This window comes from Scylla paramamosain, chromosome 11, assembly GCF_035594125.1.
Source record: "Scylla paramamosain isolate STU-SP2022 chromosome 11, ASM3559412v1, whole genome shotgun sequence".
Taxonomy (NCBI): Eukaryota; Metazoa; Arthropoda; class Malacostraca; order Decapoda; family Portunidae; genus Scylla; species Scylla paramamosain.
Window position 1 is genome coordinate 16,433,414 of NC_087161.1, and position 15,400 is coordinate 16,448,813.

A 15,400-nucleotide genomic window follows, 5' to 3' on the forward strand; every position below is an offset into this window, starting at 1 on the left:
TTTTCTTCAACACCACCTTTAGCTATATTGGTCTCTCTCTCTCTCTCTCTCTCTCTCTCTCTCTCTCTCTCTCTCTCTCTCTCTCTCTCTCTCTCTCACAAGAACAAAAGACAAGCTGCAACAAGCCATCAAGTGTACACGCATTAGTCCCTGTATGAAGCACACCTACCTTTTTCCACCTATCATCCCCACCCATAAATGTTCCTATTTTTTTTTTAAGCTCTCTCATAACTCAGCATTAACAGCTCAATTACCTATCTTATTCCTCCTGTGAAGGACTTCATGATTCCAGGGGAGTTTAACAAGCACTGCACTCACTTGCTTCATCAACTCTGTGCCGCTTAACAACACTCGCATTATTAAAGAGAGAAAGCGTTTAATCCTTTCTGCACAATAAGTTTCTGAACTTCCTCACGTCCTTTAGCCAGAATGCGTAGAACAAATCCTCTATAATTAGTCAGAATATAACAAAGATGTAGTAAATCATGGCGGATGTTTAACTCCATATAATTTATAACTCCATTATGGAAGAAAATATATCGCAAATTTTAAATCTCTTAGTGGCATCCAGATCAAATGTTACTGAAAACGCACCACAACAAGTGTCCCAGGCTGAAACTACTCTGGAGCTCCCTGCCTGCTTCTGTCACGCCTCACTCCCCATGAATGAATGTCTTTGAGAAGACATAACCACTCTGGAGCTCCCTGCCTGCTTCTGTCACGCCACACTCCCCATGAATGAATGTCTTTGAGGAGATTATGTTTCAAGACACATCCTCCAATTTTGGATTATATTTTCAATAATTTTCTTTAGGGATTGGCACATGAATGGGCCTTTGTTTCTCCCTTTGTTGCTCTTCACCAGAGCCCCTCTTACAGAAAAAAAAAAGATCTTAAACTACTTGATTATATAAACATTTCTTATGAACACTAACATTTGTGTTCTCCAGACTGTAAGGAAACGGATGTGTTATTTGTGAAAGCGTATCAGACAACGTGTCCTTGGATACACTCAGATGATTTTTAATTCCTTGGCAATGAAAACGCAAAAATTCTCCATCTTATAAACTTTAAATCCTCTTGTGTCATCCAGCTTATAATGAAACAGATGCGTTATTACTGCTAGCATACATGAACACGTGTTACTGTCACACTACTTCACACAGACGATAAAAAAGTAAAATCCTCTATCTTATGAAGTTTAACTCCTGGTGTGTCATCCAGTTTATAATGAAACAGAATCATCATTACTGTCAACATACAAGCACACGTGTCACTACATTCACACAGATGATAAAATAAAAACAAACATAAACATCGTAAAATCCAACATCCTACACACAGTAAAACCTCTTATGGCATCACATTATAATTGAACCTCCACGGTGTTGCTGGAAACGTACAGAAACACGTGTCCTTCACCGTCCTCTCTTTTGTACCTCGGTCGCTTCTCGCCAAGGAGGTTCAATAAAGACTCCTCTCTCAGCGCTGGTCGCCTCAAGGTCAGCCAGGAATGAACACTCGCGCACCACAAGTTATGGAATCAATCTACATATGGAATACTACTTTCCTTTTTCCTTTGCATCGTCTCAGCTTCAATACATTCCCACGTGGGCATAAAGAGAAGGTAAATAATGATTGTAATGTTGCTGTGGATTCTGTTGCAGTTTCGTGAATTTGTCCAGCTGCATCCAGTGTGCCTTGCCACAGGTTTCATTTAGTTACTTTTTTATTTTATTTTTTATTTATTTTTTTCTCTTCCTTCTCTTCCTTATTATTTTTTTTCCATCATACCCTATTCTGCCATTCTCTGAGCTTCTCTTCATATGTTTTTATCTCTTCTCATATAATATTTCTGCTAATTGTTAGAAGTTTCTTTACTTTTTTTTTTCTTTTTTTTTCCTCCTCTTTCTCCTACTTATTCTTTTCTTCTTCCCACACTATCTCTTTATACTTTTAACTTCTTTTCATACTCGTTTCTTTCTTCCTCAAGTAACACTTCTACCAATAACACGCCACGGTCTAACCTATTCCACATAACTACCCAAATATGTTCTCCTCTATCCTAATTAATTATCTAGCCATTGTTTCTTTCGTTCCACTTAATTCACAAGTAACTCTCCAAATATTAAATTGCCATGTTCTCCTTTATCCCATCTAATTAACTGACCATCCTCTTGTATCCCATCTAACTACCCACTCACTGTCTCTTCTATCCTAACTACTTTCTCCTCTGTTTCATGTAATTAGGTAAAGTCTCCTTTCCTAACTACTTTCTCCTCTGTTTCATGTAATTAGGTAAAAGTCTCCTTTATCTCACCTTTCTTACAAGCAACTTTTATTTTTTTTTTAGAATTAAGTTACCTAGTATTTCTCCTCTCTTCCACTTCAATGGATAATATCTTTCCTATTCCAGCTAATTTACTAGCTATAGTCTCCTCCATCCAGCTAGTCTCCTCTAATCACTCTACTTAACCACACTCAATAGTTAGCCAGTCTCCTTCACCCGACTACTCGTAAACAAACAGGCCACGGTCTGCTCTGTCCCTCCTAATCCAGTCTTTACACCATCAAATCAACCATCTTGCCAAGAATTAAGATACCGCCCTCCCTATTTTTATAGCCCAGTAAAATTCATGACGGTAATCCCTACCCTCTCTAATTATCGGTCTTTTTGTCACCATTCCCAGTTTTATGAAGGGCGAGGCGCGTTGAGATGGGCGAAGCATCCGACCATAAGGGATTAAATTCAAGGGGTAAATATTGGCTAAGCTGTACCCTGGGAGACTTAATTATACCGATTGTGTGCTGTGTGCATTGGGTTTTTGATGTAGTGTAGTGAAAAGAGCTTTGTATTGGTGGTTGTGGTGGGTAGTGGTGGTGGTAGTGGTTGTTCTAGTAGTAGTAGTAGTAGTAGTAGTAGTAGTAGTAGTAGTTCTTGTTGTTGTTGTTGTTGTTGTTGTTGTTGTTGTTGTTGTTGTTGTTGTTGTTGTAGTAGTGTAGTAAAACTGATGTATGTTTTATATATTTTTTTTTTTACTGTACAATGAATAAATTATTTTTACTGTGTGTGTGTGTGTGTGTGTGTGTGTGTGTGTGTGTGAGGCACTCTCTCTCTCTCTCTCTCTCTCTCTCTCTCTCTCTCTCTCTCTCTCTCTCTCTCTCTCTCTCTCTCTCTCTCTCTCTCTCTCTCTCTCTCTTCTTCTTCCTTTCCATTATTCGAATATCCTATACAAATAACTAGTCATATATTTACGTAAAATTAGCCCAAGAAGTGGTGTCAAATTGTAGATCATTGGGACAGAATACTATTATCAGAAAACTTCCTCTATGAACAGCAGTGTTTGGAATGCTAGCGAAAGGCGACTGTAGCGATGAAAAGGTTTAATGCAATTGTACAAATAAAGTTCTGGACAATATTCCTATTCTCTCTTTCCTTTGCCCTTGGAAGCAATTCTAAAGTGTTCTGAATGGAGACGTAGGGGGTAAAGGGAATAAAGATCAGGAAATGACCACTTTATTCCTGACTAGTAATTTCGTAAGAAGGACAATACTAACTACCTATTCTCTCCTTCCTGTGTCCATGGAACCAATTCTTAACACTGTTCTGAATGAAGATGTAATTGGTAAAGGCAACACAGGTCAGGAAATGACAGTTTTATTCCTGACTAGTAATTTCTTAATGGCTTCCTCAGAGGACTAAAGAAGAAGAGCATAAATAAAAGTCTTTCTTCTCATGCCTTGTTCCCTTCACCACCTGCCTCTTGTTTGTCACAATGTCCTCACTAGTGTTCTGAACATCAATAATGACTGACTGTACCTATGAAAAGTTGTTTAAAGAGTAAGTTATCTAACTATATACCTTTGGAGTGTTGCTTTGACACACGTAATGGATTCTGATTGTGTATGAGAATGTGGTATATTGGTAAGGCAAGAGATATTGCGTGCAGTGACTGACACATTGCGACCTGAGATTGTGATGTAAAGTAAAATATTAAAAAAGTAAAAAAAAAAAGTTGGAAAGAGAGGAAGAGAAGTAGGGAAAAGAACCTAAGTAAAGAAGGAAAATATATAAGAAAAAAAAAGGAAAAAAAATTATTAAATACTGACAGAGAAAAGAGAGGGCGCGCGCGCGCGCGCGAGAGAGAGAGAGAGAGAGAGAGAGAGAGAGAGAGAGAGAGAGAGAGAGAGAGAGAGAGAGAGAGAGAGAGAGAGAGAGAGAGAGAGAGAGAGAGAGAGAGAGAGAGAGAGAGAGAGAGAGAGAGAGAGAGAGAGAGAGAGAGAGAGAGAGAGAGAGAGAGAGAGAGAGAGAGAGAGAGAGAGAGAGAGAGAGAGAGAGAGAGAGAGAGAGAGAGAGAGAGAGAGAGAGAGAGAGAGAGAGAGAGGAGAGGAGAGGAGAGGAGAGGAAAGAGAAGAAAAGTGTAGAGAAGAAAAAAGTGAAGAGAAAAGAGTAAAGAGAAAAAAAGAGAAGAGAAGAGAAGAGAAGAGAAGAGAAGAGAAGAGAAGAGGAGAGGAGTTCTCTCCTCTCCTCTCATTAGGAGCTGTATCTTGACCGGGCAGGCTTGAAATGAGGGAAGAGACGAGAGCAGCAGAACAGAAAAGGAAGAAACTCTAATGGGAGAAAGCGGTGACTTTACTTGTACAACTGCCGTTAACCTAAAAAATAAAGTGCACCTCATTCCTTCATCGTCAAGACCACGTTGCCATGCATAGTGTACATCAAAACTTCCTTCTGTTGATTCACAAGTTATGGGTTGGCGGAGTGAACGTGCGAGTGGCAGTGTTTCTCTCCATTACATTCTCCCCTCCTGCTGCCACTGCTTGCTGTCTCGCTCCTAATTCTGTCTTCCCTTCAACCCTTCCTCCTCCTACAAGTGTTCTCTTCAGACTTTAAACAGCTTCTTTCGTCTCTCTCTCTCTCTCTCTCTCTCTCTCTCTCTCTCTCTCTCTCTCTCTCTCTCTCTCTCTCTCTCTCTCTCTCTCTCTCTCTCTCTCTCTCTCTCTCTCTGTCTCAATTCTATACCCTTTAATATTTCCGTCGCATCCTCCACTCCATTTCTCATCGAATACACTCCACATCTTTAAATCTTCATAGACTAAACATTCACTCTAATCCACAGTGACGCAAAAACTTACACTTTATTACATCTACACATCTGTAATAACCTTTCATCATATTCTTTACTATCTCTGTGATGCTCCACACTCCACTCCACTCCCCACATGCACTCCACATCTCTGGTACGCTCCACACTCCCTTCAATCCACACTATAGCAAAATTTTCCACGTCCAGACTAATTTTCCTCTTCGCTATCTCTTTAACGCATTCACTGTTACACTTTCTTCTTCCATTGCAATACAAAACAATTAACACTGCCAGATGTAATGCATGGAGTCTTTATGAGCATCTATAAGAAAAGAGGGGGGATAAAAAAGAACAGATTTGGCAATTTCTACCCAGTTTAAAGATTGACGTGGCTCCAAAACAAGTAAAGATGTTTCAGAGTCATTAGTAATTATGGAAACGTGTACCAAATTATAGTTAAATATAGTTCATTCAGCTTCATACCAAAAACTATTTATCCTTCTCATCACTGCTTTCAGATTCTACTCTCTCTCTCCAGATTACACTAAAGCACAACTTCAAGCTTTAACTCATCACAGCACCCACATTCACCTCCCTTCACCACCGCACCATCTCTTTTGTCAGGCCGCGCCCGCAATTTTCCCATTTTTTTTTTTTTATCACCATACACAAAACCATTGCTGCTTCTTATCTTCCATCTTCCTCTCTATCCTCCTATCTTCCTGCATCTCCTCTTCTCTCTTCCTCGCTATCCTTCTATCTTCGTCCTATACTCTTCTTCTCCCATCCTCCTCCCTATCCTTCTCTCCTCTTCCCTATTTTCTCCCATTCTCCTCCCTATTTTTCTATCCTTCTCCCTTTCATCTTGTCCTGTCTCCTGTCATCCCATTATCTTCCCTATCCTTCTATCCTTCTCCCTATCCTCTTCCTCTCCTTCCTATCCTCCTCTTCTCCCTATCTTATCCTATTCTACTCTTCTCTAATATCTTCCCTATCCTCCTCCCATCCCATTGTCCTCCCTTCTCCCACTCCACCTGCCTATCCTTCTATTCTGTCCTCCTCTCCTCCATATCCCGCTACTAATGAACCCTGCACCTCCTCCCATCTGGCTCCTTCCGCAGCTCGTCACCTCATCCATACCTGTCAGTCTGGCTTCCCTCCTCCTCCTCACATGACGCTGTATTATCCCTCCTACGTTCTCTCCTTCAGGAATTGACTGATCTTTCTCTCTCTCTCTCTCTCTCTCTCTCTCTCTCTCTCTCTCTCTCTCTCTCTCTCTCTCTCTCTCTCTCGTGTCTGATCTCCTATACCGGGTGTACAAATGCTGTTATTTTTTTTATATACATGGAAAATCAAATCAAATTCCATATCTCTCATACTTGCGGGCTGGAGAGAAAGAGAGAGAGAGAGAGAGAGAGAGAGAGAGAGAGAGAGAGAGAGAGAGAGAGAGAGAGAGAGAGAGAGAGAGAGAGAGAGAGAAAGAGGCACATACTCGTACTAGCTAGTTACAAAAATTACACACGCATGATTAACACACCAAAAAAAAAAAAGTAAATAAATAAATAAGTAAATAAAAAAAAACAGACGTATATGATTACTGTATAGACACACACACACACACACACACACACACACACACACACACACACACACACACACACACACACACACACACACACACATGCACGCACGCATGCACAAAAAAAAAAAAAAACATACCTGCACATAGACGAAAAAACTGACGAATATGATTGGTAACTAAGCACGTACGAACACACGCAGACACGAACACACGCACACACTCATCATTCCAAACACGGCCACACTCCCGCATCGTTAGCGCGCTGAGGTAATCAAGCAGAAGAGGGTTTCCTAAGCTTGTTAAAATCATGTGCAGACCTGTCAGTCTGGCTTCCCTCCTCCTCCTGCTTGAGAGAGAGAGAGAGAGAGAGAGAGAGAGAGAGAGAGAGAGAGAGAGAGAGAGAGAGAGAGAGAGAGAGAGAGAGAGAGAGAGAGAGAGAGAAATGGAGCAATTTTCCTCCCTCCCGCTGTGCCCTAAGCTACTCATCTCTCTCTCTCTCTCTCTCCCTCTTCAGTTTCTTGACATCTAACCCTAATAAATAACCTAACTTAACCTATCTTGAAGTAACCTAATACTACCTCGCCTTGCCTTGCCTTGCATTGCCAATTATCTTCAGTCAACCGTCAGTCTCACGATTACTTCAGTGTCCCCTTCAGCTGAGTCAGCAGATTTATTTACTCGAGAGCTCGTTTTCTTCCAACCTGAATGAATGAAGTGGCTCCGCTTGCCTTCGCTTGGCTTGGCGCTCTCTCTCTCTCTCTCTCTCTCTCTCTCTCTCTGTGTGTGTGTGTGTGTGTGTGTGTGTGTGTGTGCGCTAGGCGATCGAATGTGTGGTTAGGTTAGACTGTTCCTCTCTCCATATTAAGCGATCGAATGAGTGAGTGAGTAATAATTAGGTTAGGATCGATATTTAGTGAACGGACATTTTTTTTTTTATGCATAATTACATCTGAGTATTCTTTGTAAGTTTGTCCATTTCTCTCCCTGTCTCTCGGCATCTCTGTCTACCTTATCAAATTCTTCAAATCTCTCTTCTATTCAGAAAATCTCTCTCTCTCTCTCTCTCTCTCTCTCTCTCTCTCTCTCTCTCTCTCTCTCTCTCTCTCTCTCTCTCTCTCTCTGTGTGTGTGTGTGTGTGTGTGTGTGTGTGTGTGTGTGTTCCGGGACAGCGGTGAATTGAGTTTACCCGCATGGCATTTATGTGTTATAATCCCTCAGGACAGGACAGGAATGAGAGCAGATCTTCCATCAGCAAGCGAGGCAAAAGAGGCGTCCTTTGCCTCGCTCAAGTGGGATCTGCGGGGCTCACTGCATTGCCTGACCCACGCTACCCAAGCTCTGCCCCTCCTTCGCCTTGCTTCCCCCGCCACTCAATGGCAGACACTCAGCAGTTGGCAGTGCACAGTCAATAGGGAACTTTAGAGTATTGGGAATATTCATGAGTGGGGATAGGAGGAAATAATATTATGTAGGTTTAGTTTATACGTTTGTATATTGACTGCCACGTTAAGTCTGATAAATTTTTGTAGCTTCACTTGTTTTAAGTAAGCTCTTAAGAGCCTGTAAGGAATCTAGCACTATTTTGTCATCTTCTTGGTTACCTACGTAATAACACACACACACACACACACACACACACACACACACACACACACACACACACACACCAGAACACAAGAAAAATACTCCAAAGTCCAAGAAGCTATCTGATTAAAAACTTACGACCATTTGGCTATAAAAAAAAAAATCATGACCAGTGGCTATTAGGACAAAAAAGTTCAAACAACTAGTGATTAATAAAATAAACTTCATCTGAGTAAACCATCAAGACTGTGGCTTCAAAAAACATCCGTAGCATCACTGAACTAACGATAATACCAGCATGGAAAACGCCAATTGCTAAGAAGTAAGCTAAGATTGTGAAGGGCAGAGAAAGAAAGGAAAAAATTATGGGTGACTTGAGACCTAGTAGTTCCTCTATGCGGCAGATACAACAACAACAACAACAACAACAACAACTAAACACCTGCACGAAAGTGACACTATCAAAATTATCAGGAACATGGAGACCACTTGAAATGTTGAGGCCAAGAGAAGGCTGACAAGTGGTGATTGGAGACGCTGCATCCTGTTTCCTACTAGTTTTCTCAATGCACAAATAATAAACAACGACTAAACAGATACGCAGAACATAGCATGATCAGAAACACTTCAGCTTATTACCTTACTTACTTCCTCTATGCGCAAGTAACAAGCAAATGACTGCACAAATGCGTAAAATATGGGTTTGACCAAAAACACGCCAGGCTGTTAACCTTTCAGTTCCTCTATGCACAAATAAATAAGCAAAACACATGCACACAAAATAGTGACTAGTACATTACCAACATCGACAGGAAGACACACCGATCAGAACAGGGAGGGAATATGACGCCTTTAAAGGAGACTGGGAGGCGATTCCAACATCCCGCGACTCTCCACGGCACAGTCTACACCGCCGCCTCGCAGTTCTCACGACCACTGCACACAGTAATGTTACGGAGGCACAATTACCGGAGAAACTAACACGCGGGCCGTCACCTTTACGTCACCACAAGATAATGGAGAGGCAAGCAAAAACTGAATGAGTCTCTTCGTTCCAGTTCACAGCAACACGGTATTGACACGGACAGCACAAGTACTAAGGAAACTAGTACGCGGCCCGCTGTCTTGACGTAAACACGCGGTACTGGCGAGGCGAGCAGGACTAAGGCGGCTGAGAGTTACAGATCCAGTGTCTCAGTTCGGAGGTTCATTGTTTCGAGTATTCTTCACGCAGCTGAGCCAAATGTCCACGGTCTCACAGTGCGGGAAATATCTATCGCACTCTTTAGTGTGTAGGAGAATACGTGAATTAAGGATGAGGTGTAATACAAGATCTCCAGGGGACGTACTTATATTCAATGGCCTTTATTGTCACGTGAGGACTAATCCGCGCTGATTCGAGTCATACATTGAAGCGTTACGTTGCCAGATTCGCCTCGGAACATTAACTCTCTCTCTCTCTCTCTCTCTCTCTCTCTCTCTCATCTCTCTCTCTCTCTCTAAAAATCCGAGAACACTCACAGCCACATCTCCCTACCTCCACTACTACTACTACTACTACTACTACTACTGCTACTACTACTGATACTACTACTACTACTACTACTCCTTATCACAAACAGCCACGTAAGGGACACAAAATCTGCTGTTGTTTGTTCTTCCTTTGCATTAATTTTTGCTCTCGTGTATACAGACTAATCCTTTAAAATGTTTCGCACCATCCCTCCCTCCCCTCTCCCTCTCCCTTTCCCTACCCCTAACAAAACAATCTTTATGAAAACAATCTTTATGATAAGCCCACGCAATATCATCACTTCCTTCATTTTTTTCTACGTATAGTTAAAAAAAAATTAGCAATAGATAAAGTGCTGTCCCCAAAAATTGGTAACCACTCAGAGACATGTTTTCCTTCCCCGTCTTTGTGTACATTATTGTATATAAAGAACAAGGCTCTGAAGACTGTTACTCCCCTCATCAACACAAGCCAAAGTCGCCATCTTACACTGTGAACGCTTATCAACACTCTATGGACTCTCTCAAGAGGAAAGCTTCAAGACACTCCTCCCACAATTTTTGACGATCGTTTTCCGAGACTCTGTTTAGGGACCGGCACTTCAGGGGACCTTTTTCTTCGTAATTTTGTTGCCCTTGTCAGGTTGCCCCTCCTGGAAAATGAGAGAGAGAGAGAGAGAGAGAGAGAGAGAGAGAGAGAGAGAAGAGAGAGAGAGAGAGAGAGAGAGAGAAAGAGAGAGAGAGAGAAGAGAAGAGAGAGAGAGAGAGAGAGAGAGAGAGAGAGAGAGAGAGAGAGAGAGAGAGAGAGAGAGAGAGAGAGAGAGAGAGAGAGAGAAAGAGAGAGCCGTCTGCAGTTTTCGGCCTCCCGGAGCCATCATTCTGCCCCAGTAGTCAAATTTTCGCGTGTTTTTAAGCGCGCCAAATTAACGTCTATGTCTTAAAAACACTGCACAACAAAGAATGATTCAAGCACATCCGACACTTCTGGAAACTAGCTTACAGTATTACTCCTTTCATCAAACGTCTTCTCCCCCCCTCTCCAGTTTAATGACCTCCCATTAACATGCGTCTGCTCACGCCACAACAACGTTAAGTTACACAGACAATGAAAGGAATGTTCTCTTGGGCGAGAGGTACTGCCCGCCAGGTAAGGGACACTACTTGCACCAACTCATTCGTTAAGAAAATCTTATAACTTAGATAATAATGGCTTAAAACGCACACAAGCCAAGCATACTGTGTCTTCAGCTCATAATGATCCCCCTCCTGCTCTTCCTGCTTCCTCACTGATGCACGTAAGGGTCACGGCTCGAGTTCTACCCTTGGCATTGTAAGCGCGGGACTGAACTTGCTCTCCTCGGCACAGTGACACGAGAATGTGGCAGTGGAAGTCATTTTAGCTGAGCCAAAACTACACGTCAGTTACGTTGTGCGAATGGGCATTGTTGGCGAGGTTTTACCACGGCTCTAAATGGCTGACAGACCGTGGTGGCGCCAAATGTTAGTGTGATATTAGTGCACAGCTGCTGATGTATGAATTGTGAGCCAAATAACACAGATAAGTGACTGATAGAATTAATATTTAGAGAATTAAATATACTAAATCAAATAAATGTATTACTTCTATGCTTTTGAAAGGAGTCTTCATTGCAGTGATTCAGCATAATTAATTGAAAAGTGCATCACTGACGCTAATGAAAAATAATCATAATTTTATATTTTGTTTCATTCTTGTATCTGATTGGCTAAAGACCTTATCACATTCTAAAATCGAGGCCTCTGATTGGTGCGCCTGGTGGGTGCCGAAGTCTTTAGCTCCAAGCTGCTGAGCGCTCCAAGAAGGGGGCGCAAAGGTATACCATACCCTCTGACGAACAGGTTCCCAGTAAGACTGTGCAATGCCTGGATTTTCTACTGAAGATTTTGGCACAACACTCCATAATACGAGATTCAACAACAACAAGAGGAAACGACAAGCAATGGACGCCCAAGAGACCCTCGGTGAGAAGGGGAAGGCTAAGGAGAAACTAACCAAGAACAAGAAGAGGCGCCTGGAGAGCCTCGAAGACTGCACCAGCCACGAGAAGACGGTCACTGAAGGCTGTGCAGAGATGAAACATCGCGCGAGCCGGCGAGAACACAAAAATCAGAGGGACGGGAATGACATCAAATGCAAGAAAACGATGAGCGTGGAGTGTTTTCATCCGATTATGGACCGCACCAAGAAGAGAAAGAGGCAGAACAAGGACGACGACGAGAAACAGAACAAGAGGAAGAAACAGGACACGGAGGAAACGGAAAACCAGGACAAGAAAAGGAAGAGGCAGGTTAATGACGACGACGAGAAGCAGAACAAGAAGAGGCAGAGGCAGGTTACGGACGATGACGAGAAGCAGGACAAGAAGAGGAAGAGGCTAGACACGGAGGACGACGAGAAGCAGGACAAGAAGAGGAAGAGGCAGGTTAAGGACGACGACGCGAAGCAGGACAAGAAGAGGAAGAGGCAGGACGCGGAGGGCGACGAGAAGCAGGCAAAGAAGAGCAGGGGGGATGGCAGGAGAGAACGAAAGAAGGGGGGGAAGATGGAGTGCTGTCAATGCGTTAAGCACGGCATCAAGAGATGGAAGATGAGAGGGTGGTACAAAGACGACGTGGTGAGGCTGATGGTGGATGCCAAGAGAGTCAGCAAGGAGAGGAACGTGAGCAGGTGGTGCCGTCTTAATATTGGGAAAGAAAACCTGGTGTCCGCGACCGTGCGCGGCCACGCGTGCCTTGTCCAGCTTGACAGCGGCTCCTCATGCAGCCTCATGAGGCTAACACTGGCCCGGAGGCTGGGAATCGTCACGGGCAAGCAAGAGACGGTAAAGAAATACTTGTTTACCTGGGCTGGCATGCTGGAGTTGGACGTGATCGAGCTGGACGAGGTGGTGGTGATGCTGCGTCGCTACGTGGCGGTCAACACGCGGATGACGGTCATTGTACGCGGGGATGTGAGGAAGCACTCCTTGGATCTAATAGTTATGTCCATGAGCCGCCTGCAGGAGGCCGAGGTGCGGCAGGAGTTCCATCCCGACGACAGCAGCATCCTGTTCCTGCGTCAACCAAAACGTCTGCGGCGGAGACAACCTTCGGACACACAACGCAAAACGTTCATGTTTGCCGCACGAGCGTTAGGCATCGAGGAGCCGCTGACGGTGATGGTGAACACTGGTAACGCGTCAACATTCTCTATCACTAAGACTAGTCAGGACAAGATGCTGTGCAGGACAGGCAAATCGACTGTGCTGCCGAAACGAGTCCTGCTGCACTTTGGCAGCGGCACAGACACTCTGCGAAAGATGGACACGATATACATGCGCCACTGGTTTGATTTCGTGTTTGGACGAACGCTGCTGTGTAAATTACAAGCAGCGATAGATTATGATGATTTGTCCATGACCTTGACGCTCAACGGAAAACGATACCGCTTCGACATCCTCACTCACGTCCTCCGTCTGTGTACGCCCAGAGGTGCCGCGTCCTCTCAGCCTCCGCCTTGATTTTATTGATTGACTGATTTTTTTGTTTTGTTTCGATTTGTTATCCATCAGGGAGGTCAGCAGAGGCAAGAAATAGATGAATAAAAATCCCGCTCAAAGAAGATCCCAAAACGAAAATAGGAGCAGTGAATAGAGTAGAAAAAATAGTCTGGATTAAGGATATAAAACTGTGTTCTTCATTAAGGATATTAGACTAAGAAAATGAAGATTATGGACAGTAAATCAGGGTTGTTAAGATAAAGGACAGTATATTAAGAAAATAGTCTGGATTAAGGATCCTCGTGAACTAACCTACAACTTTGCGATCCTCCATGACCTAGAGCAATTGGTGCAACACCCTACTCGTATTCCTGACCGTCTTGGAGATACGCCCAACATTCTTGACCTTATCCTGACCTTTAATCCTTCTGCTTATGCTGTCACCCTTTCTTCTCCGTTGGGCTCCTCCGATCACAATCTCATATCTTTATCTTGTCCTATCGCTCCAATCTCTCCTCAGGATCCCCCTAAGCGAAGGTGCCTCTGGCGTTTTGGCTCTGCTAGTTGGGGGGACCTGAGGAGGTATTTTGCTGATTTTCCTTGAAATGACTGCTGCTTCCGTGTCAGAGACCCGTCTTTGTGTGCTGAGCGCATAACAGAGGTGATAGTGTCTGGCATAGAGGCGTACATTCCTCACTCTTTTTCTCGTCCTAAACCTTCTAAACCTTGGTTTAACACAGCTTTTTCTCGTGCTATACATGATAGAGAGGTGGCCCACAAAAGGTACTTAAGCATTCCATCACCAGAATCTCATGCACTTTATATGTCTGCCCGGAACCATGCCAAGTCTGTTCTCCAACTAGCCAAAAACTCTTTCATTAACAGAAAATGTCAAAAACTTTCAAGATCTAACTCCCCTCGTGACTTCTGGCATCTAGCCAAAATTATCTCCAATAACTTTGCTTCATCTTCTTTCCCTCCTCTGTTTCAACCAGATGGCACCACTGCTATCACATCTATTTCTAAAGCTGAACACTTCGCTCAAACCTTTGCTAAAAACTCTACCTTGGACGATTCTGGGCTTGTTCCTCCCTCTCCTCCACCCTCTGACTACTTCATGCCACATATTAAAATTCTTCGCAATGATGTTTTCCATGCCCTCGCTGGCCTAAACCCTCGGAAGGCTTATGGACCTGATGGGGTCCCTCCTATTGCTCTCCGAAACAGTGCCTCCGTGCTTGCACCTTGCCTAGTCAAACTCTTTCAGCTCTACTTGTCAACATCTACCTTTCCTTCTTGCTGGAAGTTTGCCTACATTCAACCTGTTCCTAAGAAGGGTGACCGTTCTAATCCCTCAAACTACCGTCCTATTGCTTTAATTTCTTACCTACCTAAAGTTTTTTTTTTAATCTATCCTCAACAGGAAGATTCTTAAACATCTATCACTTCACAACCTTCTATCTGATCGCCAGTATGGGTTCCGTCAAGGCCGCTCTACTGGTGATCTTCTGGCTTTCTATACTGAGTCTTTTTCATCCTCTTTTAGAGATTTTTGTGAAACTTTTGCTGTTGCCTTGGACATATCAAAAGCTTTTGATAGAGTATGGCACAAAGCTTTGATTTCCAAACTACTCTCCTAGGGTTTCTATCCTTCTCTCTTTAACTTCATCTCAAGTTTCCTTTCTGACCGTTCTATTGCTGCTGTGGTAGACGGTCACTGCTTTTCTCATAAATCTATTAACAGTAGTGTTCCTCAGGATTCTGTCCTGTCACCCACTCTCTTCTTCTTATTCCTTAATGATCTTCTAAACAAAACTTGTTGTCCTATCCACTCATACTCTGGTGATACCACCCTGCACTTTTCCACGTCTTTTCATAGACGTCCAACCCTTCAGGAGGTAAACATTTTACGCAGGGAAGCCACAGAACGCTTGACTTCTGATCTTTCTAAAATTTCTGTTTGGGGCAGAGCAAACTTGGTATTGTTCAATGCCTCAAAAACTCAATTCCTCCATCTATCAACTCGACACAACCTTCCAGACAACTATCCCCTCTTTTTAAATGACACTCAACTATCCCCCTCTTTTACATTGAACATCCCCGGTCTGTCCTTTACT

The 15,400-nt window shown here is 43.2% G+C and overlaps 1 protein-coding gene across 1 annotated transcript in view; it reads left to right on the forward strand.

The window, feature by feature from the left end:
• LOC135104621 (uncharacterized) overlaps positions 1 to 13,541 on the forward strand; it is a 65,324-nt gene extending 51,783 nt beyond the window's left edge. The window contains exon 3 of the mRNA XM_064012152.1: positions 12,006 to 13,541. Coding sequence (XP_063868222.1) covers positions 12,006 to 13,304 — 1,299 coding nt within the window. The 3' untranslated portion in view covers positions 13,305 to 13,541. The remainder of the gene's footprint in view (positions 1 to 12,005) is intronic.
• The last annotated feature ends 1,859 nt before the right edge of the window (positions 13,542 to 15,400 follow it).